Source organism: Ixodes scapularis, unplaced genomic scaffold (genome assembly GCF_016920785.2).
Source record: "Ixodes scapularis isolate PalLabHiFi unplaced genomic scaffold, ASM1692078v2 PGA_scaffold12__126_contigs__length_90152505, whole genome shotgun sequence".
Taxonomy (NCBI): Eukaryota; Metazoa; Arthropoda; class Arachnida; order Ixodida; family Ixodidae; genus Ixodes; species Ixodes scapularis.
In genome coordinates, this window is record NW_024609838.1 from 6,624,327 (window position 1) to 6,646,370 (window position 22,044).

A 22,044-nucleotide genomic window follows, 5' to 3' on the forward strand; every position below is an offset into this window, starting at 1 on the left:
ACTAGGGTATCCAGGCAAAATTCGTTTTCTGTAGTTCACTGCAGAAGTGTCAGGCATCAACTTCCACAATTATTTAAGCAAAGCCCTGACATTGTTGCACAGCTCCTTTAAGACGCATTCCAGGTACCGACACTTCAACTACGTACGCTGCGCGACACCGTTAACACGAACAAGGCATTGCCATTCTTTTCTTTTAGAATAGAAGAGCTTTCATCAAATAGTTTGGTAGAAGGTACACATTTGCTGTACCTTCTACTTTGTACCTCCTTCTTTGATGTAAAATAACGAAAAGTGTACCGACAATGGTCGACAAGCCGGTCTGCTCAATACCACTTGGGAGGCTAGGCCCCCTCAAAAGTCATCGCTGTTGGATCCACGCTGTGCTGCCCAGCTCGCGTAGGCATCGCCTCCAGTGCGTCTCGCAATTCGCGCGACGCTGGGACGGACGCATCCACCGCTTTGTGGCGTCTCTCGTCGATCTGGGGCGCACCTGCAACTCAAGGATCCACTAATGACGACGTCTCGGGCCAGCCTTGTCTTCTAGGTAGCGTCTGTCCGCAACACGCGCACGTAGGCCGTCCTGGAAAAGGCCCACTCCGGTCGGGTCGAAGCCGGTGACTGTAACCTGGGGTGCACCGTTGCAGGACCCGATGAACCCGAGCGAGACGGTGATCGTAATCCGCAGCCTGGTGCCCGGCGGGGTGGCGCAGCAGGACGGCCGGCTCATCCCCGGCGACCGGCTGCTCTTCGTGAACGAGGTGCCCCTGCAGCACGCGGGGCTGGACGCGGCGGTGCAGGCCCTGAAGGGGGCCCCCCGGGGCCCCGTGCGCATCGGGGTGGCCAAGCCCCTGCCCCTGCCGCCCGACAGCCCCGCCCTGGCTCAGGTGGGTGCCTGCCACCACCCGCTGGCACCCCACCGGCCGCCCCTGCTCAAGGCAGAGAGCTTCTGACATCTCGGGGTCGGCGTTTTCCCACACGTTCGTTTGAGGAAGTGGCGAGTACTGTCGCTCGCAGGCTGACTGCGACGGCGGGGGCTGTTCCGGCCCCTTCTCACTCTGTCGGCGACCGTCGTCTGTTGCGGGAGATGCGGGGCAAGCTCCTCCCGTAAGGCCGCTTCCCTGGAGGGGAGGGAGCCGTCGACGGGAGGCTCTTGTCCCGCTCTTCGTAACCTGCAACAGACTATCCCACTCCGAGACGGTCTCTTCATTCGTCTTTCTTGGAACGTACACGCACCGGTCACCAGCAAAGGCCACCTTCCAAAAACGAAATCCTAAAGTTTTGTTTGCTTTGCTTCCTTACAAGTTTTGAGGCCACATGCCTGGTTTTTACTCTTTTTTTATTTTGTCTCGGCTCTGTTTATTTTCTGCTTTTTGGTTTTGGATTAGATTTCGTTTCCGGCGTTCTCTCTATTGTTTGTGCGGATGCGCACCGATTCGAAAAGGCTAGGCAAGTTTCGTGTTGATTTGAGTCTGGTTCCACTCTACGATCATCGCTGGGTCGAGACTTACAAAAGTGGCAGGTTAGCAAGTTCTAGTTGGGAAGGAGTTGTATCTCTATGTTACTTGCGCTCAACGCTTAGCACAATTTGTTTTTTTCTTTCGTTGCTCTTTGGGTGTAGGCTTTTTTGTTTTGTCGTGTAACGAAGCAGGGGGGGGGTAAATCTTCTGCGCTATTTGATTGCTCAAATTCGCTCGAGGTTTTAGATTTTCACGCTTCAGATAAGAATGGGGTCATTTTTTTCTACTTGATGATCGAAGAAAGATGCGGTGCTCCTTTAATCTGGGGAATTACTTCAGAGTAAATCATTTGTTGGCATTTTTTTCTTTTTTTATGCGCTTCTCTCTTCAAAAGAGGAAAAGAAAACATTTTCTTTCATTGTCAAGCACATTGTTTTTGTGTCTGTTTATCATCATCACATCTTTCAGTTGTGCAGGCTGCCAAATCCGAGATTGGGCGAGAGCGTAGTGGGAAAGGGTAGATGCCTGCATTCGAGATAGCGGGTTCCCGTCTTCGTGCTTTTTTGCCTTTCTTGAGCGAGAGTGTCTGTGTATGTGTGTGTCTGGTGCTCTAGCGAGTGTCATCATTAACCTTCTGCTGCTCCAATGTTTCTCTCTCCCTCGCTTCCTCAGATTTTTTTTTTTTATCCGTTGTTCTTCTTGCAGAGGACCTGTTTGTGGCATGTATACTCTTTCCCCCCCTGGAGTAGCCCATTGCGCTTTATCGAGCGCGGTTAGGGCGGTCCGATTGACGATGTAGAACAGCGAAATCGGAGGTGGTTTACGGACCGGGCCAAGGCCAACTCTCGTTCCCGCTCACCGAGCTTGTTCTCCCGTTTCCCCCGTTTCCAACTACTCTCGCTTGTGGCAGTGGCTGTTTTGTGGTAGATGCGTGCTCTGCCAAGCTTCCTACATAACGCTTTAAGGTGGTTCGCCATTTTTTGCCTCTTATTTCAAGCCCTAGATTCACTGCACAAAAGGTGGCACCATCGTTCTCTCGCTCTTACATGGACAATATCTAACGTTGCCTGAGAACGCCTCGTCCACCAGTACTTTGTCTGGAATCTTGGAAATGGTCGCGGTTGCCAGACTATATTTACGCCGGCTCTAAGAATCAATTCGACGATCTAACTTCGTACTCTTATCCGACTTATCGCTAAATTTTGCCGAAAAAGTAGTAATGCTAATCTTTATTTGCTCCGAAACAACCGCGACAATCTTGATTTGGCACACCTTCACAAGAACGCCATATGCGCAGGTAAGAAAGAAAAAGATAACGCCCGCCGCGAAAGAAGGCAGGATAGTTCTGGGGGACGTCGGGAGCTTAAGTGGTTAGTCATTGCACGTAGTCGTAGCCATTGCCTCTTCACAAGCGAGTCGTCGAGACTCCCGACCTCGCCGAGGCGCCCGAAGCCTCCCCGCCTTTCCTCCCTCCCCCGCAAAGCGTTTTTCGGAACGTTGTGCTCGACTGCATGCGGTAGTTTGGCGAAGCCGGGACTGCCGAGGGCCCAACAGGAAGGGGGGACGGAGCGTGCATGCTGCAAACGGGGGCCCCAGAAGCGTTGCTTTCCTTTGTCTCGTCGGAGGCGGAGAGTCTCCCTGTACCGGAGGAAATAAAGCAAATGTGGACCTAACCCGGACTCGTTTGGATGGTGCGTGCCCTCGCGCGCTGAGACGCCGGCGCCCCCAGCTGCCGCATGCTTTCAGCACAATGTCGGTCCCTGGGCTGCCCTCGCACCTTCTCGGAGGGGAGGGCGGCCATCTTTTTTCTTTGTTTCTGCCTCCGTTGGGCCGAGCTCCGTTTGTGTGTTGCGTGTGCTCGGCGGCCGTTCTCCCGGCACGCAGCGGCACCACTCTCTTCCTCTCTCTCACCTCTGCACGCCCACCGCTTCCTCTCCGTTCCCTTCGATTGGCGGCGGCGCCCAGACGTCCTCGGAGTGTGAGGCGCCGGCGGTAAGGCATTGCACCTGCTCCGCTGTACATGCTTTTGCACTGGTTGGGTCTCCCGAGCTTCTGGGCTTCAATGAGAGGACAGTTGCTTTGTTAGTTCCCCGTTTTCTCCTCGGTGGACGGCTGCGCAGGTTCGCGCAGTCACGAAAGTTGCGCTTAAATGAGGCGCAATCTGCTTAATTTCACTCCAGTATTCGGGAGTGAAAGCCATTCCATGTGGCGTTTTTATGGCTCGTGCACCTCATGATCGTCATTGAAACTGGAAAAGGAGTGCACCCATATATTTTTTTGAAAATTGTACCCTGGGGATAGCCGTAAAGTGTCGACTTGTGCACGAGCATGTACAGCATACGGTGGAAGCACTTTGTGCATTGTTAACGCCGCAAGCCTGAGCTGGCACTCCGAAGGTAATCCTCGCTACCAATTAAGTTATATCTAAAGGCCCAATAGAACATATTGATTATTGTTGAAGGCTGTTGAGTTACAATGATAGTTGGCAAGCTCTGTGCGTGCCACGAGGTGTTTCAGCGACAGTCTTTCAGATTGGTCCGTAAAACGTGGGAATAACTACTTTCTGAAATTCGGTGTAGTTTACCAGTAGCTTTAGAGCTTTCATATTTTTTAATGTCAGTAATCGTAATCTTGTAGCATTTTATATCCACTTCTATACACTTCCATAGGCTAATGGCAGATGGGGATGTTAAGGCAGTGACTCTTTCAAAGTCCACTTTCAAATTAATTCTAAGTATTATTTGGCAACCTTGACGCCACTTCCTGAAGAGGTGAACAAATTTTTAAAAGTTTTTTTTTTTCTCATTATTTTGGACGTCTTAGACTTAGAACCTTAGAAACTTGCACCACTTTGGACCTTTGGAGTCCAGAGTGGAAAGTTATCAAAAGTGGCAGGAACGCCGTGTTGCGGTTCAACTCTCATTTTCTGAAAAATGTGCAGTCGACTGCAGTTTTTATAACCTTTTAAGTAGTGCTGTGCAAATAGTGGATTTTGAGTTCGAAGTTAATAGTGGTTTTGGCTGAATATCTCTGATTCAAATATTTATGAAAAAACAGTTAGGGTGCAGGGGAGCTGGTGTAAGTTTACCATTTTTTAGACCACCTGAGACTGGGTGGAAGAAACATGACGGCGTCTCAAGTATTTAATAGTTTTTCCACGCCTTTCACTACCATTGCATCATGCTTAGACGAAAACCCAGCTAAACTGTTGAAAGTTGTTCATCTTGTTAATTTATAAGCTAAGATTAATCTATATTTATGTACTGTGACCTCAGACGGTCTGAGTTCTTGGGATGGCAAGTAAACGACGGATTTGACATAAAATGAATCCTATAAAGATGGCCAACATACCCAGTTGAGTGAATTTACAAATCTTGCTATATAAAATATTCTCTCTTTAATCTTGAGTTAAAAAAGAAACAATCGCGCACGATGAATGCAAGTTGTAAGGGCATCTCTGCCTAACATATACTCTTGTATCACAGTCAGTTTAGTTTCTGAAACTTTTGCTATGGTGTAGATATACACATTCACGGAGTTTCCATTTATTTTCAGATACAGCCGGCACGCATACACCATGCCGCTTTGAATGTATGCTTCTCTTCCAAGCGCGCAATCGCGATATTCATACTTTTCCAAGTGTTTATCGCTGCGGGTTACCTCGTTGAGTGCACTTCTTACTGAGCACCGATGTAATGCAGAGAAGCTCGCTTCTGCGAGTATTGCTTCTCCACAGTGCACTGGTGCTCGGTAAGAAGCACACTCAACGGGGCTAGCCCGCCGCAATTAACATTACGAAAAACGCAAATAGGGCAGTTCTTCTCTAAGTCAACATGGTATAGTGTATTATTCAAAACTACTATTTGAAATTTCGAATATTCGCACAATCCTACTTTTCAGTGATGGAGAATGCAAAGAAACTTCTCAAAGTACATCAGCTATGAGGCTCCATGAAAAACCAAAATGAAAATCTAGACTGAATAGCAAACCTGCGAAACTCGGCTAAAAACGAGGCTGGAACCAGATGCAGTGTGAAACTTTGCAACCATATAAAGATGCACTCCTGCAGTTGGGTAGGCGTGGAGCACAAAAGCGCTCCAAACACGGTGTTATGTAGTGTACCCACTTGATGTTACGTGCAGGTAAGATAGAGGGATATCCAGCTCGCCTTTGTGGATTCTATATTTTAAGTGAGATGCTGCGAGATGACGTGCGAGAGCTCGGAACATCACTGCCAGGCATGTGACGTCCAAAAGGCTCAAATGTTGAACCAGCCGAGCGCACACGTGCTGAATAAGACATTTCCACTGTCAACTGGGACCCAAACTTCTTAGGCATGCGTTACAGCGACACATGACTCCATCAACACAACACCGACAACACCATGAGAAACTAAACGGAACACAACTGCTATCACTGCGGCAACTGCATTGACGGAGGTTGTTGAAATAATAAAGACACAATCGCCGTGGACACTACTTTGACGCTTTGCAGAAGTGACGTCGGTGACGTGAAAAAGATTGTAGAAATATTTTGATAGAGGACATCAAAATAGTGTCTTTTCTTAACCGTTTACTTCTTGTTTCATTTGTGTCAGATTGATGGCAATATAGAAATAACTAATCTGTATGATGTACTGATTCGAGTCTTTGCCAACAGATTGATAAGGATCGATTGGATTAGAGCCTGAAATGAAAGCTTATGCAGTGCTCGTATCAAATTTAAGTGCCTTATTGTGTTATCTGCGTCTTTTTTTTTTTTTTCTCTTCACCCACTATTATATTTGCCTTTAGTCCATGGAGCCTTATGATAATTGTCATTGAACTAGCCAGGCCTGGAAAGGGTCTATCGATAAGCTCTTCTTTTTGTACAATGTTCATATGAAAACATTTCCTTCCACATAAGAGGGCCTTCGACAGTTCAGACAATACACCATTTTTAGAAATTCCTGGTCGAGTAGCTTTTGGTATTTGCACGGTACGGGCAGTTCACTGGCAAGAACAGAACATGCACTTTTGCGAGTGAAGCATGTGCCCTTACCAGTAGCTCTCAAGAGAGACAATTAAGGTGTATGGCTTCTTGACCTGCTTGAATGACACAGTTGGAAAGTCAGAAGTAACTTCTTGAAGGCTGTTTTCTACACACCTAGTGTTCAACTTCATACAGGGCTTGAATTCTTTGACAAATTGCTCAAAACTAATTCCAAAGACAAACCATCCATTCGGCACAGAAAATGCCTTTGGCAAATTAAAGCTATCTTAGTGTGTTAGACTAGTGAAGATACTACCTAGTGTAGCACGTTTTTGTTAGATATGCGTCGAGAAACTGAGGGGAGGAGGCCGAGCTCTGGTTGGATTGATTAGTGAATAGACCTAAAGCTTTGCCTCCACTGCACTCATTGAGCGCCTTCGAATGCAGAGCGCCAGTGTCCGCCGCTTGGCTTTCGCAACCAATGCGTTCAGACGGATGCAATGGAGACAAATTCAGCTAGCTTTAGGTCTACCCACTGATCATTCGAACCAGAGCTCAGCGTTTTGACATCACCGCACACTCTCGTCTCCTCTTCTTCCTCGGTTCTCGGCGCATTATGAAATAATGTGTCGCACTAATATAGTTCGCTCACTCCGCTCAGCCATGGATGGCGTGATTGGCCCCGTGGACACCTTCTTGCACGTCCATTTACATCATACTTGGCTGCAGATGAATTACTGGAATTTAATTCGTTTTTGCATGATTTGTAATTTCTGTGCACTACTTTGGGCTAAAAGTGATTGTAAATTATTTATTTGAAGAGCTACAAGCATAAAAGATAAGCAAGGATGGAAAGAGTAACGCATTGTGGTATGTCCTCCTAAATTAGAATTACTGCTACTTCTGCGATACCTTTGTAAAGTGGGAGTGCATTTGCAGGGAGTCATTGGCATGAAGCAAAGGGACAGGCTTTGGTAGTCCAAAAGACTATAGACGCTTTACACACGCGCCAAATTCCTTCTTTTGTCTTACCAAGATGCTGAGCAACTGAAACGGTAATTGATGATCCTCTACAAAGGCCGATGCTTTAGAAAAGGACTCGGTTGAATCTAATGTGGCAATAACCTGGCCTGCTATGTTAATGATGAAGTGAAATAAAGAAAATAAGAGGAAACAAAAACTGAAGGTCAGTTATGGCGGAGTCCATGCAGAGCTGCTGCAAAGCGTCTATAGCCACTTAAGCACAACTGAGCAATTATCCAAAGCCATGGCACACGCCAGAAAAACCGCAAAAAACTGGGCATGCACTGTAGCGATGTGCAAGTCGCCATTCAATTAATTCAGTGCCCGATGCATTTGCCAGACAACTTTTACTCAGAATTACCACAAAAAAAAAGAAGAAAAAGAAAACTACTAAAGAATGCAGATTTTATCTCTAAGATAAGAAATGATCTTATTTATATTATCCCACGAGCAGTAATCTTGGTCAAATAAGGGCACAAAATGATAAAGGCATAACACTGATTGCACTATAGGCACATTGAATACTGAAGTAAGGGGCAAAGAATCTACAAAGATATTTAATTGCAAAGAATGCTGTCTGTGAACTGTCACCAAAGTCTGGTAGCTCTAGGTGGAAAATGATTGGAAATTGTTGTAGCAATAATTGCATTTGGTACAGTAGTAATTCTAATTGTAATTAACTGCTGTCTGAAGAAAGTGGTTATAATTGCAATTGAGTTACATTTAAGATGTAATTTACCCAAGTAAAATGTACATCCACACACGGGGTACTTCTGCACTTGCATATCGCACATGAACCGAGCCTTCGACCACCATCTTTGTTGCTTTCAAATGGATGAAGCACCTTGCACCGGAGTAAGGTAGGTGACCCGTGGGAGCCAAGGCACACGAAGGCTGCTTAGGACACTTCTGCAGTTTGTATACAGAACTTCAAACCTTTGCTGGGATGGGAATATTAAAGGGGCGGGAAGTTTACATCAACTAGTTCGTGCTTTCAGTGATGAACCCAGACACTTTGGTAGGAATATTCTTCTTTTGTGAGCTAGAAATGTTTAATTAAAGTTTAAATAAAATTTTGGGGGCGGTTTTTTTTTTTTTTTTTCAGGAGCTTGTTTTTTGGTGGTCTTTTTGCTTTGGCAGCTGGGGGATCCCAAGAGTGCAGGCCATTTTTTTTCTCTTCAGTTTGCATAACCAAGTGTATGGACAGATGGACAGGACAAAAGTGCAGTAGCTGTTCCTTCATTTCGTACCTTTTGGTTACTTTGTCTCGTGTGCTACTTCGGTGGCCCTTCACTCCTATTACCCGAGGTGTAGTTGCCACATAATCAAAATTCTCGGTTGGATGGAACATGACAGTCGACACAAACAAACAATTCGCAGATTTTTTAAGTGGAAAGGTTTTTGCATTTAATAGTGTCCTGCACAGTGCTTATCTGGGCACCATTGAAAATTGGGGCGAGTTGGTTATGCATAGTTACGAAGAGGGAAACGGCGCCAAGAGCACGGAGGACAAAGAGCCAGGTCTGTGTGTTCCTTGTTCTTTGTCCTCCGTACTTTTGGCGCTGCTTCCCTCCTCATCTGGGCCATCTTCCTAGGCTGGCTCTAAAAAAAAGGGATCTCCAAACCCCGGTTGGTGGACACGTTCTGGCTAGACCACAGATGGCCGCTGTCTTTCCAGTGACACGTGGCCCGCAGTCTGCTGCTACGAACACAAAAATAAGTGGACGTAGAAAAAGGTGTCACGATGCGCACTAAAAGTGCAAACAAAGATATGGAAAAGAAAAAAAAAACTGCTTCGAAATGCGGGTTCTCTTGCCATACTATCGTACATTGTCATTGCCAGCATTATTACCCTACTCTGTGTCTGCACGACTATGACAAAATTGCTTTGCAGTCTCATGTATACCGTTCCTCTAGAGTGTTTTCACTGACATAATTTTGCCCCCCATTTTGTTGTTAGCTGTTTGGCGTGTGCCGAAAGCGAGCATTCCTAGGATTCACATACCCCCTTAAATGCATAGAGCACAGAAGCTTACAAGTCTTGCCACGCTGACATCATCTCAACAGGTTGCGATATAATCTGTCATATTTGTAAATTTGTTTGAAAAAACAAAGTAACAACAAAATGGCAGGGTGACGTCGTGTGAAAACACCCTATAGTGTAAAGCTCGCTTATATTGTCATCGGATCTTCCGTTCTCCCTAGACATCACAATTATTTTGTAATCCGAATTAGCGACAGATTGCATAAAAAAAAATTAAGTGTATAAATTCCCCTTACTTTCCTTTTTAGTTATTGCTCTGGTTTAAATTATTTCTATTTAAATGCTTATTTATTTGGTATTTGTTCATTTATATTGCCTATTTCCGATCCTGGAGACTGCAATAGGTCCCCAATTCGGCCCCTTGGCCAAAACGTTTAGAAACTCTCAAATTATGGCACGTGCTACTATCATGTCCGAGTAAAATGAGAAAAAGAGTGGATGCTGCATCGATGCTAGCTGTGCCATGCAGTGTGCATAGCTTTTCGGCTGGCCTCTAGTAATCCCCTTTGCTGGTGCGTCTTCTGTGCTCTTGGGTGGTTTGGAACTTGAGCCCTCCCAAATTTAGCTTTTTCTTTGTGTGGTACGGGTGGAGGTGCCCCACAGGAGCCTTCTCTGCTTTCAGCCGGGTCAGGGTGCAGACGAGTCTGTGTCTGCCGACGCCGACGACCTCGACGCCATTCAGCCTCCCGAGGAGCTGTGGAAGGCCTCTTCGGGGACTGTGGTGCTCCACGCCAATGGCAACCCCCTGGGTACAGCCACCTTTCGAGGCTTTTCATTTGCCCCAGAAGACGCGTAGGAAAGTCGAGCGGGGCGTTTGGAAAAGCGCCGCATTTAGCCTGCTGCACGTGTGGACTGGCCATCAAAGCGGGCTGTTGTTTCAATTGTCATATTCACTTGGGCGGTCATTGATGCATTCACTTGCCAAAAAATGCTTCGAAATGGAAAAATATGGTAAGCGTGCAGGCAAACTGGCAAATATTAACCATGTTGAATTAACCTGAGACACTTCTATGTTTTGTTGTTTCTTCTTTGCTCCAGTCTCAGGTTAATTCAGCCTGGTTAAAATAAAAAAATAAACAAAAACATTAAACCTTGTAACGCCGAATTAGATTGCAGCTTTTGAGGAGGAGGAGGGAGGGGTACTGAGGGGAAGGTATACCCCTCCTCTCTCTTCCTCACCTCATACTACCTGCTACTCCTCCCCTCATCCTTCAAGCTCCTCCCCTCCCTCCTCTCCCCTCTTCCCTTCTCTTCTTCCCCCTTCTCCTTCTTCCTCCTCCTCTCTGTGCGGTGCATTATGGGATATTTCCCATAATGCACAGCACGGTCACGCTGACGGCGACGCCGCTCAAGCCGGAAACGGGCGCTTAAGAGCTAAGCTCTAAAAATTTGAGCATTTGATATTAGGAAGGAAAGGGCTCAAACGTCCCTTCTGGCTGGCAGGAGCCTACCTGTCTCGAAAGGATGGCTAAATGAGGCCAACTAGAAGGGATGGGCCTACCTGCTCAAACAACCAGGCTTCGTGACATTGCGGTGCACTTTGAATAGCTCGGCTTTTGTTGCACTTTGGTCAGGTAGGATGGTCCAAAAGTGGTATCTCACTCGGGACATATTTTCTGGAAGGAAGTCTCCTGAAGCTAGCTCTCTAGTGCAACATTAATTTTTTTAAGCTTCAATTTAGACTTTCATACTTGCATTGGGTGAAAATTTGCCTCGGACTCATATGTTTTGTTTGTTCCCTCATATGGGGCTGTTTGCTGTTAGCCACAATCTGCCGCTTTCTCGTACGCTACACCCAGTTTAATAACCAGAACCCTGCATTAAGAAGGGAAGAGTTCAAGAACCAGGGGTTTTAAGATCATCGCTGAACTGTCCGAGAGGAGCTGGCTTACTGAACCACATTGGCTTTAAGCAATGACGGGGAATCGCTGATATTCCGATTTTATACTTTGAGGCGAGTGCAGTGGTCTAAACGAAAGAATAAGGAAAAATTAGTAGAAATGGTAGTTGCGACAAGACATCCTTCATTTGCAGCTCTGTCTGCTGAGTCTGTTAAATTTTTTCTTTATTCTTTTCAATCTAGAATTGGACAACTCCATGCAATGGAAAAATACTGCGCTTAAGCTTCATGATTAGAATGTATAACATTCTAATAATATTTTGCGTCAGTCAAAATGCTCCTGGAGTGCGGTGTAAAGGGTTGGAACAGCATCTGATACTATTGTGCGTCTGCTCCTGGCAGTAGATATTTGATTTACTCGTACGACCTGGCTTGATTCAATTGGGAGCTTGGCAAATTCGTAGCGATGCAAGATGGCAAAGGCCTCATTTTTGTCTCATTGTGTCACAAGACAAAGGAGGAAAGGCTGGTGACCCGGTCATTTGGGTTACCAGATCGCTTAGATGGCCCATCACTTCAATGTCTCAACAGCTTGGATCACTTGGGTGATCCAATCGCTTGGGTCACCCGATCGTTTAGGTGGCACCATTACTCGGGTGGCTTGATCGCTTAGGTATCACTTGGGTGCCCTAATCGCCTGGGTAACCCAACCACTTGGGCAACGTCATCACACGGGTTAGCGATCACTCAGGTAAACCAATCGCTGGGTCACCCATTCGCTCTGCTGACCTCTCGGGAATCGCTTGAGTGCTGGTGGGGTGACCGCTTGCTTACGCAACCCTCGGGTGGCAGGCCTGAAGCTGCGGTGGGAGCACGGCATCTGGACGGTGTCGGACGTGGAGCCCGGCTCCGTGTGTGCTCGGCACGGGGAGCTGCGCCGGGGAGACATTGTGCTCTCCCTCAACGACCAGCCGCTCTCCGAGAGGAGCCAGGGGCAGGTGGCCGCCCTACTTGCCAAGGAGCTCGTGTTGTGAGTGCCAGCTTCCTCGCCCATCCCGGTCGCCGTGTTCGCCGCTTGCATGTGGTTCCTTTGAGGCAAAGCCTACGAATCTCCAGGTGGTAGGTTCGAATCTTGGCCGACTTGCCCAAATCCGGCAGAGTTACCGAGAGGTTAACTGAGATTTTGGTTGTGCGTCAAGAGATCCTCCGCCAGGGCGTGCCAGGTGCCCTTGGTTGGTTTGGCATTTAAAACCTCCAGGTTTGACTTTTTGAGTGTGCAACACTCAAGCCGGCTAGGTTGCCACAGTGCTCTAATGCTAGTCCAGCGATACACAATATAAGACAGCAGATGTTCTGTAGCGCACAGATATCTACAAGTGTAGACTGCAGTCTTTTTGTCTATCTTCTGAAGATTGTTACTTGTACAATAATGCGCAATGATATGAAAGTCAAGTCAACGTTGCAAGTGTTTCCAAGCTTTAACGTGGATTTAATCATAAAAGGTGGAGTTTGGAATAATTTGGAGGTCAGTGATGGGACCAAAGTTTGATGACGCATTCAAACTGAGCCTCTTGTTTAGCCACTGTCCATCTTTCTATTATAGTGCTGAATCTCGGAAAATAGTGTTTAGAGTCCGACACTGCATTCGAGCTCGGGGACCACCCCCCTCACATTTGAATATGGCAAATCGATTGCATTGGCTGCATCTAAACAACACCCTAACACACACACACAAAAAAAGAAAAAAGAGGTGTGTACGAGTTTTATGGTGGCTGTATACGTGGGCATATCAAACTAATGACAAATCAAGATCAAAAAGCGTGTTGGTGAAAATACAAGAGTCAAAGAAAGAAAGAAAGAACTGTGCTGTCTGTCCTTGTCCCCAAGTGTTTTTATTCTTTCTTTGACTCTTGTGAAAACTAATAAGCCACCGCTGTTTCCGCTTTGTCGGTAACACCTGGCTTGCACGTCACGTCGGTCCGCCTCTTTTTCAAGTGGCCAGAAGAGTCTCGCTAACGCCAGAAGAAGCTACCCTCTCACGCGCCCTCTCCTCCATTATGTCCGACCAAAGCCATGTATAAGGAACGTTCAATTGTCTAAATTTCAAGCTGATACTAGTATTCACTCTTTTTCGGGAGGGTTGAAAAGTGGTGGCGTCAGTGTGGAAATAGCCCTCAAACTCTTTCAGTTCTGAACTAGACGGCGGGTTTTTGCAGTATTTGTGAGATTGAATCTGCACGCTATCCTGGGGAAATGGTTGCTTATGCCACTGTCACACATAATTTACTTTTACGGCGAAAGAAAGACGCGTAAAAAATGAGAAAATGTGCCCGTACCGGAAGTGTGCCATGGTTACCCAATAGATGGCGCCACTGAGTTTGTTGCCAAACGAAAAAGTGTGAGTAATGTTGTGAATGAAAGCAAGAAACGTTTTTTATGCAAGCATTGGCTGCTTTTTGCATTATGTTGCAGCATCCGGGTCACCAATTTGTGGTGCATTGGATGTTGAGGACTTAACAGACGGCCGACTGCGAACTTGAGTGAAAATGTTACGTTTAATCCACGTGCCAGGAACGGTGTGCAGTATCATGCTGGAGCGCAGCAAGTCGTGGCACACCACACCATTCCTAATATGACACGTCGCTGACCGGCCAGGGGTTCACTGCCAGGTTGGCATCCCCACCCGGTGGGTCGCCTCCGAGGATTACGTTGCATTGCTCCCGCAGCTGGCAGCCACCTGCCCTCGAGCCTGAGCGGGGATAGAACCCACTAAACTTCGAAACCACAGCACTGCTGGATCGTTGTTCCCACTGTCTGCTGCCTTCACTATGCCCTACCTCAACCTTAACCATAACCTTCACGTTCTGCGCACGCTGTTTTGCCTCGTCATTCCGCTCGCGGCAGATGCCAACTCCTACGAGCCTCGTCGGCTACTGCCCGCAGAATCGCTCCTTCCCTTGTAGCCTGCTGCAGGCCTTCAGGCAACGACTCTATTGGGGGGGGGGGGGGGGGGGGAGGGAGGGAGGGAGGGAGGGAGGGAGGGAGGGAGGGAGGGAGGGAGGGAGGGAGGGAGGGAGGGAGGGAGGGAGGGGAGGGGAGGGGAGGGGGAAGAGGGAGGGGGAGGAGCAGCAGTCAATATGTTGTCCAGCGTCGCCACCAACAAAGACGATGACGCTGCTCGTTGGCACGAGCTCAACGGCACGTGGATTAAGTGGAACATTTTCATGTCCGTCACACCACCTCTTTTGTTCTCAACATTGAATGCGCTTACAATGTTAGCAATCCTTTGTTGCAGAATCTTTTCATTGGCTTCATGGGAAACCGAAAGAGGGATAAAATTAGGAGGCTAGGGACTCTTAGTGCAGTTTGTGTGGATTGATCTTGTTGGTGGCAATGTGTTCGTTGGCAGCATCAACTACCTACGAGAAGTTGAAGAAGAGAAGTCTCCAACAGAACCCACTCCACCTGTGCCTGAAGCAGCCGTCGCTCCTAAGTCATACGGAGAACAACCGGACCAGCCGTACGTACGCTGTTTGTTGTTCCAGCGTGGTGTGTTGTTTGTGCCTTAAATATCGTAATTAGGGACCAGAATTGGAGAGGAGTTTAAAATCATCTGTGCCCATAGAAGAGAAACAAAGAATGAGGAGGAACTATGTAGTTGTAGGCAGCTCTGTCACTGCAACAATCAATCAACAAACTTTGTGTATAGATGTTGTCACGTCAGCCTTTGTGTTAACATATCTAAAAAGCTTCTAAATAAGCTATTAAAGTTCCAAGTTCACAGATTTCATTATTTGCAATGTGCAATGTAGAAAGATTTAGACACAAGTATCGCTAAGGGAGTCACATAAAGTGCACATAGCAGTCTAGTAGTACCTGGAATGTTTACACAGCACATTATCAGTGCCTTTAATTTCTGTATTGATAACGGAAATTATGTTGCCTGACGCACTTCAGTACGGCTCCTAAAAGAGTCATAATGGCTGTGTGGTCACTGTGCCAGTGCTTTTCAGAACCAAAATTTGACAACATAGCAAACTATTTCGTATCTCTTTTCCTTCGAAAGCTCCCCGCCTTTTCACTGTGATACATCTGCGGTGCCCAAAGCACATCACTTGGCCCCAGTACTGCATCCCTATACTCTATCACTATATACTACATACTCTGTGCACCCCTAAGCTGACAGTGCGGTGGGAGCTCCATGCTTGCTGGACCAATCAGCCACCTTCCTTTCATCATGTGACCCCATTCTCTGCACGCCGGTATGTGCGAGGGATTGTGATCACGTGGTAAAGGGTAGAAGTGTGGCTGGCCCAACCAGGGCACATAGGTTCCACAACAGTATCAGGATAGGGGTGAATGGAGGATAGTTGCTCGGGCAGTACTGCGGTAGCAACTTTTTGTCCGAATATTGAGAGACAGGGTAATTTTCTAGGGGGAGAATGGCGATGTCTGGGTACACGAACGAGGGTCCGAGCAAAAGGGAGTTCGTCCTTTCCCTCCTCTTGAACCGCTAGCGGTGTACTCTGGAAACTCTGCACAATTTATGAGTTGAGGAGGAAAGCTAAGGAAGAAGTTAAAAAATAATTTCATGGCCCCTTTAACAAATGTTAATGTCACGAAGTGACTATAATTAAGCACGGAGGTCATCGCTATAAGGGCAGTACTAAGGAAGCCGCATCAGAGAAAGCGGGCATTGTCAACTTTGTAAGTCATCGGCATAACGCAGTTTCCCGCTCTGCTTGCGGTTGTAAAACTTGGATCTGTGATGGTACGAAGCCCGCAGTTGGCTGCGGATTGAAGTAGTTTCGTTGCATGGATTCCATGAAGCGGCAGGATACTGCCATGAATGAATGAATTTGAAGTTTTCTGGCGCAGCAGCAACATAGGCCATAGTGCGCCAATGGATACTGCCATGCTTGCAAAGCCATACGTGTGCCATATCTGCATTTGTCACCTGTAATTAAGCTATCAGATCGAAGTATAAAGAATTAATGGAATACATAGAGGTACCTTTTTCATTGTGGCACTAGAGGGAACAGCTATCTTTTTTGTAGCTCAACAATACAACTGGCAGTACTTTGCCGATAGTTATACGGGTGTTCCGTACAAAGTAGTAACCAAAATCGACCGCACACTAACAAATAACCAACAAATGTTGATTCTTTCGCGTCCTAATGCTAAAACAAAAATTTAACTTTTTTGGTGCATTTGGGTGGTCCTCGGCAAAGTTTTTCAGTATACCGCTTGTCCCAAAAATCGTAAACTGTAGTCGAGTTTCCAGTTCCTCGGGGACACGGTTCATGCTTGGCAGAAGGACCGGAGCCTCCAAAGCGCCCGGCGAGTTTGAGACATCGCTTGCCGGGCTTCTGGCTAATCTCTTCTAATCCCGTTAGTGAGCCCGCCTCATTTTTGTATTTTTTTGCAGGACCGAAAGCGGCCGCAACGTTGCGACGACGACCGCGGCAGCGCCGCGGAGAACGTCGCTGCTCGTTCCGCCCACCATTGCAGGCGTCTCGTCCTTGGGTCTTCCGCCCTCGCGGAGGCACTCCACGACGGGCGAAGAGATGCCGGGTGCCGCCACCTTGCACCACGTGCAGTCCCCAACTTCTCAGGGTGAGGAACCTCCGTATTCTCGGTCCCGGCGACGGTGCCCATGTCCTGGGCAGGTGAGACTTGGAAAACGTCCCGACAAGGGAAGGAAGGAAAATAACTCCAAGAAATGGTTGCCAGAGGCTCTGATCTGAAGGTAGAGATGTTCTCCTCGTGGGTTTTTCTCAATAGAGGACAGTGCTAATTCAGAATTTTTCGGCATTTCCCGATTCGGATAAAACCATCTTGAGGATTAATCTTGGGGAGCTATGTGCCAAACAATATTGTTTGGTACATAGCTCTACGTCTGTGGGCTTTGTAAAGACAGCCTACTTTAGGGGCGGGGAGCCCTCAACATTATTTCAGGGAATCTCTGGGAACTGACAGAAGCTTTGAGAGCCACTCATTTGTTACTTTCATTCGCACAGTTATGCACACCCCGCAACCGGCTTTGGGAGCACCTTTTAGAGCACAGCTCTTAGGCGCCCCTTTCCGGCCTGAGCGGTGGCGCCGCCGGCGTAACCATGTGGTGCGTTATGGGTAAATTTCCCCGCTAAATCTAGCGGAAAAATTTCCCCGCTAAATGTAGCGGAAAAATTTCCCTGCTAGATCTAGCGGAAAAATTTCCCCGCTAGATCTAACGGAAAAATTTCCCCGCTAAATGTAGCGGAAAAATTTCCCCGCTAGATCTAGCGGGAAAATTTCCCCGCTTAGCGGAAAAATTTCCCCGCTAAATGTAGCGGAAAAATTTTTCCGCTAGATTCCCCCCCCCCCCCTCCCCCCGCCGAAATCATGTGACTCCCCCAAGGTCACGTGACCCCCCCCCCCCCCCCCCCCCGAAATCATGTGACCCCCCCAAGGTCACATGACCCCCCCCCCCCTCAGTACCCTTCCCTCCTCCTACTACTCAAGAGCTGCACTCTAATTCGGCGTTACAGGGAGTTGTAAACGGCTTTCACTTTTTACTAACGGCCTCTCCACAACTTCCCATATACTGGCGGTCAAAATGTATACTGTTACTCTCCAATGGCAGGAAAAGGCATCTTCGTATCCACAATACCAATATGCCGACACGGGACAAGCGACGAAGCTCTCGTCCTGGGTTGCTCGTTTCTTCGTCCGTGTTTTCTTGCGCCATTTAAACCATATCACGTATAGCAAATACTAACTAGTTCTCGACCTCTTTTTTACGCTTTGCTGCCAAAACGTTTCTGCAGCTGGTACTGCGCAGACGGCGCAAACACCTCCAAAAACCCGTCGAATAAACGAGAAAAATGTCTTGCGTCCGCTCGAGCCTTCGGCCTTCGTTTTGTTGCCACCCGTCGGGTCGATCGACTGACGCACATTGGTACGTTTTTCGCTTATTTATTTCTAAATTCTACCAGCTCCACTCGAGCTGGCACACTATCAAAAATACAAAAGAACGACAGTGCACTGAGGGAAAAACTGTCTAAAACGTAACTCGACGGCGTCTACGATATCGAGTCACAATGTCGCCGGTTGAATTATTTCGCCTCGGAATTGCCCGAGGAAAGGAATGTCGAAACCCACGGACGGGTAGAGTGATGGAGGGAGGCGGTGGTTTCAGAGCCTCGGACACCGTCCCCGAGCCCCGGGGGGTCCCCGCTGCCGTTGTTGGGGGGCCGCAGCCCGTCCCCGCTGCTGTCTCCGTCCCAGCAGTGGGGCCCCGAGCGGGAGGTGTCCCTGGTGCGGGAGCCCCAGCAGCGCAGCCTGGGCATCAGCATCGTGGGGGGCCACGTGGACCTGTTTCGTCACTCGGACCGGGAAGGGGGGGTCGCGGGCATCTTCGTCAAGAACGTGTTGCCGGACAGCCCCGCGGGGCGCCTGGGGGCCTTCGGCAGAGGAGACCGCATCCTTGAGGTGAGACCCCGCTCCGCCCGAACAAAGCGGCGTGCGCTGAGCGAGTTGCGGCCGATTCACACGCTTGTCACCGCTTATGACCGCCTTAAGTGATCGCTCTAGACCAAACCACACTGTTATAAACGACCTCGTAACTACAGTGCAATCCACTTATAACAATAATGAGAAAACCCAAAGTTGCAGTCGTTATAACCGATTATTGTTGTATCTGGACTAGAAACTGGTCATTTTTAGTCTAGAAACTTTATGAACTGATCGTTATAAGCGGTATATCGTTATATGTGGTATCGTTATAAGTGGATTGCACTGTAGTGGTTAATTTTGATCTTGCAAATAGCGCAAAACCTTTGCGGACACCTCGTAGGTCGTGCCAGTGTGTCTTTTCGCCGTAAGAGATTGCGACAACTCGGTTGTTGGCGATCTGCTTTTCGCGCGGAGGATCAACGTCGCGACGCTTGGCCGCAATTGGAGGATGTGGCGGGTGTTTGGATGTGACATTGTACGTCGGTCGTAGCAACGGCCGCCTCGCTCTTCCGAACGCTTGTCGGGTTGAGTGGCAGGGAAGTTGACCTCGGTTTCCAATTCCACCGGGTCTTTCGGAATCTGTCTTTTTTTTACACAGTCGTGTCGACCAAATGGAAAAGAATTCGAGCAATTTTAGGATTCTCTGCCGATGTGCGTCACCTTTTCTATGCCGAAATGACACCGACGAGTGCAAATCACTCAAGTTACCAAAAGGGGGATTGAGTCGATGGGCACATATTTTCCCATTTTTTAAGTAATTTGTACCAAACTGCCGTCGCCGATGTCTAAGACTAGAAGGAACTCGAGTGGGACATTTGCGAAGCTTAATGATGCAGATGTGCGCTAGACCGAATAATAATAAGAAATTATTTAAAGTGTGGTACGATAAGTATATTAATAACCCGAGGACTGGAAAATGTAGTCGGTCCATATTCTAAAGATTGCCGAGAAATCTATGACATTATGGGCCGAAATCTCACGAAAGTTTCGTTAATTTACGTAATAGATTTCAGGTTTTCATTCCAACCTAGTGACTGATTTGTAGGTTCCATTCCTAGCTTACTCGGTTGGCCCGCCAGCTGTCCAAAGTAGAGTTGATGCAAGTTTCGTGAGCGATTGCTCCATGAGCTGCGGTGCGTTGGCGCAGGTAGACGGCACCGACCTCCGAAATGCCACGCACGATCGAGCAGTTGAAGTGATCCGAAATGCGGGAACGCATGTCAAGTTTCGCCTGCAGTCTCTGCTGCCCACAGTGAGTCCCCTCCACCGTCGTCTGCCTGTAATTGCCTCTAAAAGGAGTCCTTGGTTCCTCCATTCAGCCCAGGGACAGCGTGGAAGAAACTATCCCCGAACCCGCCCCACGTCTGCTGTCCCCACAGGTGAGTGCCTTTGCCCTCCTGCATGCAGGGGAGGCTACCAGTCGTTCGTAGAAAGCGTGCCGACTGTTCTTGTGATCATCTCGCTCTGCCTTTTACTGTGACTGAGCTGGGTTAGGATTTGTCGCCAAGAAGTTGAAGGCTTTTACAGCGAAGCTGTTATGGACTTGGGTCTGGGCAAAAATGCATCCTCACATGTCAACAGAAAACTCCCCATTGGTCGTGGCCAGTATGAAAAAATAAAAATAAAAATAGGGGGCAACCAGCATGGGTCAGCCTTCCTTGGCATTATTAGATAGTGAGGTCCTGATCTCTAGGTATTGTCCTCGAGGTCGTCCTAGAAGTCATCCTTGAGGTTGTCTTAGACGGCATCCTTTAGGCATCGTCCTAGACGTTGTAAAGTTAACAGCTTCACTGGTCCTCCATCTTCACGGCGAAGTGGAAGGGCTCTATAATTTTTTTAATTGGAGTTACTCTCCTCGGATAGGAGTTACATCCCAAGCCCCTCCTGGACTGCGGGGCGCTTTGCACCCACCTCCCTCTGCACTTTGGCACTGCGTAAAACAAAATAATGATAGTAATGACAGCTTGGATGCAAACGAAGACAAGGGGAAATAGTATGAAAATTTAATGCTTGAAAAATGTACTGACAAAAGTGCAGCAGGCACTACTAAGGAAGTTAATTTTGATTGAATACAGATGTGCGAAAACACTCATATCGAGTCATTGAAAAAGTATTTCTTGTTTATTGACACATTTCAAATTGAGCATTGTGTAGTAGTGAAGAATTGATTCTGGAACTACCGCGTTACACTTTTAGAAGGCGATTTAGGTAACTGGACGCCAGATTAGCAAATGCTGCGGGATGTCCTATTCACCGTTTGGCTCATTGAGTTGTTCTGTGCGCACAGCCTTCGTTGGATGCCACGACAGTCAGCCCCCAGCGCAGCCCGCTGGCGATCACCAAGTCACTCTCCCGGGAGTCGAGGCTGAGCGTGAGCTCGCAGCTCAGCCGCAGCGCCAGCCAGTGCAGCCAGGAGGGCTTTGACCAGGCCCCAGAGCCCGTTAAGAAGGTCCTCACTTCGCAAGGCATGGAGGTACGCCCAGTGAACTTCTTCATTGAGAGACCCATATAAAATTCAAAAACACTCATTGCTAAACTTTTCCTCAATTAGGATTTATCTGAAAAACCGCTGGTTTCTATCTTCTGCATTCCTAAGACAAATTTTGCTATTCATTTTTTTTGTACACTTTTGCTCGTAAGTGTTAAAAAGGAATTTATTTGGAACCCTGTCTACTGTAAGAGGGTGACTGCACTACAACAAAACATTTTTGGCCTTTGTAGCTGTTCAACTTAGTAATTGTTCAAGGCTCTTATTGTTCTGTCTATGAAGATTCTGCTTTATTAAATGTTCTGCCTGCCGTTCCCTAACAAGGCCGACGACTCAAAACATCCAAGAAACTTAGAAGTTTGGTGGGCAATAAACGAAAGTTCAGAAAAAATCGGAATTCGAGGTGAAAGATAAACTCGGAAAACACACTTCGATTTTTCTCAAAAATAAGCTGGCAAAACACAGAAGCCGTTGGCCTACTTGCTTTTTGATGGGCTTTTTGGTGTTCTTGTCGACTGATGCCGCACTTTGATTGGCTGCAGACCAAGAATGAGGCGCTCTGGACTACTCTGCGTTTCTTAAACTCCGACATTTTCTTCGTGGTCCCCACCTGAAAATTTGCAAAACACACCAACAAACATTGCTCAAAGAGTATCGCTAATATTAGGTCAAAATGATACTTTTTTGGAAAGTTATTGAATTTACAATTTTGATCCTCATTTTA

At 47.5% G+C, this 22,044-nt stretch overlaps 1 protein-coding gene across 1 annotated transcript in view; it reads left to right on the forward strand.

Annotated features, from left to right (window-relative positions):
- Positions 1–22,044, forward strand: part of LOC8031530 (multiple PDZ domain protein) — a 99,749-nt gene that overhangs the window by 30,199 nt on the left and 47,506 nt on the right. Inside the window, exons 14-22 of the mRNA XM_040219980.3 lie at positions 645–884; positions 10,118–10,244; positions 12,188–12,365; positions 14,745–14,855; positions 16,764–16,951; positions 18,516–18,808; positions 19,980–20,084; positions 20,152–20,211; positions 21,120–21,305. Of these exons, the coding sequence (XP_040075914.2) occupies positions 645–884; positions 10,118–10,244; positions 12,188–12,365; positions 14,745–14,855; positions 16,764–16,951; positions 18,516–18,808; positions 19,980–20,084; positions 20,152–20,211; positions 21,120–21,305 (1,488 nt within the window). The remainder of the gene's footprint in view (positions 1–644; positions 885–10,117; positions 10,245–12,187; positions 12,366–14,744; positions 14,856–16,763; positions 16,952–18,515; positions 18,809–19,979; positions 20,085–20,151; positions 20,212–21,119; positions 21,306–22,044) is intronic.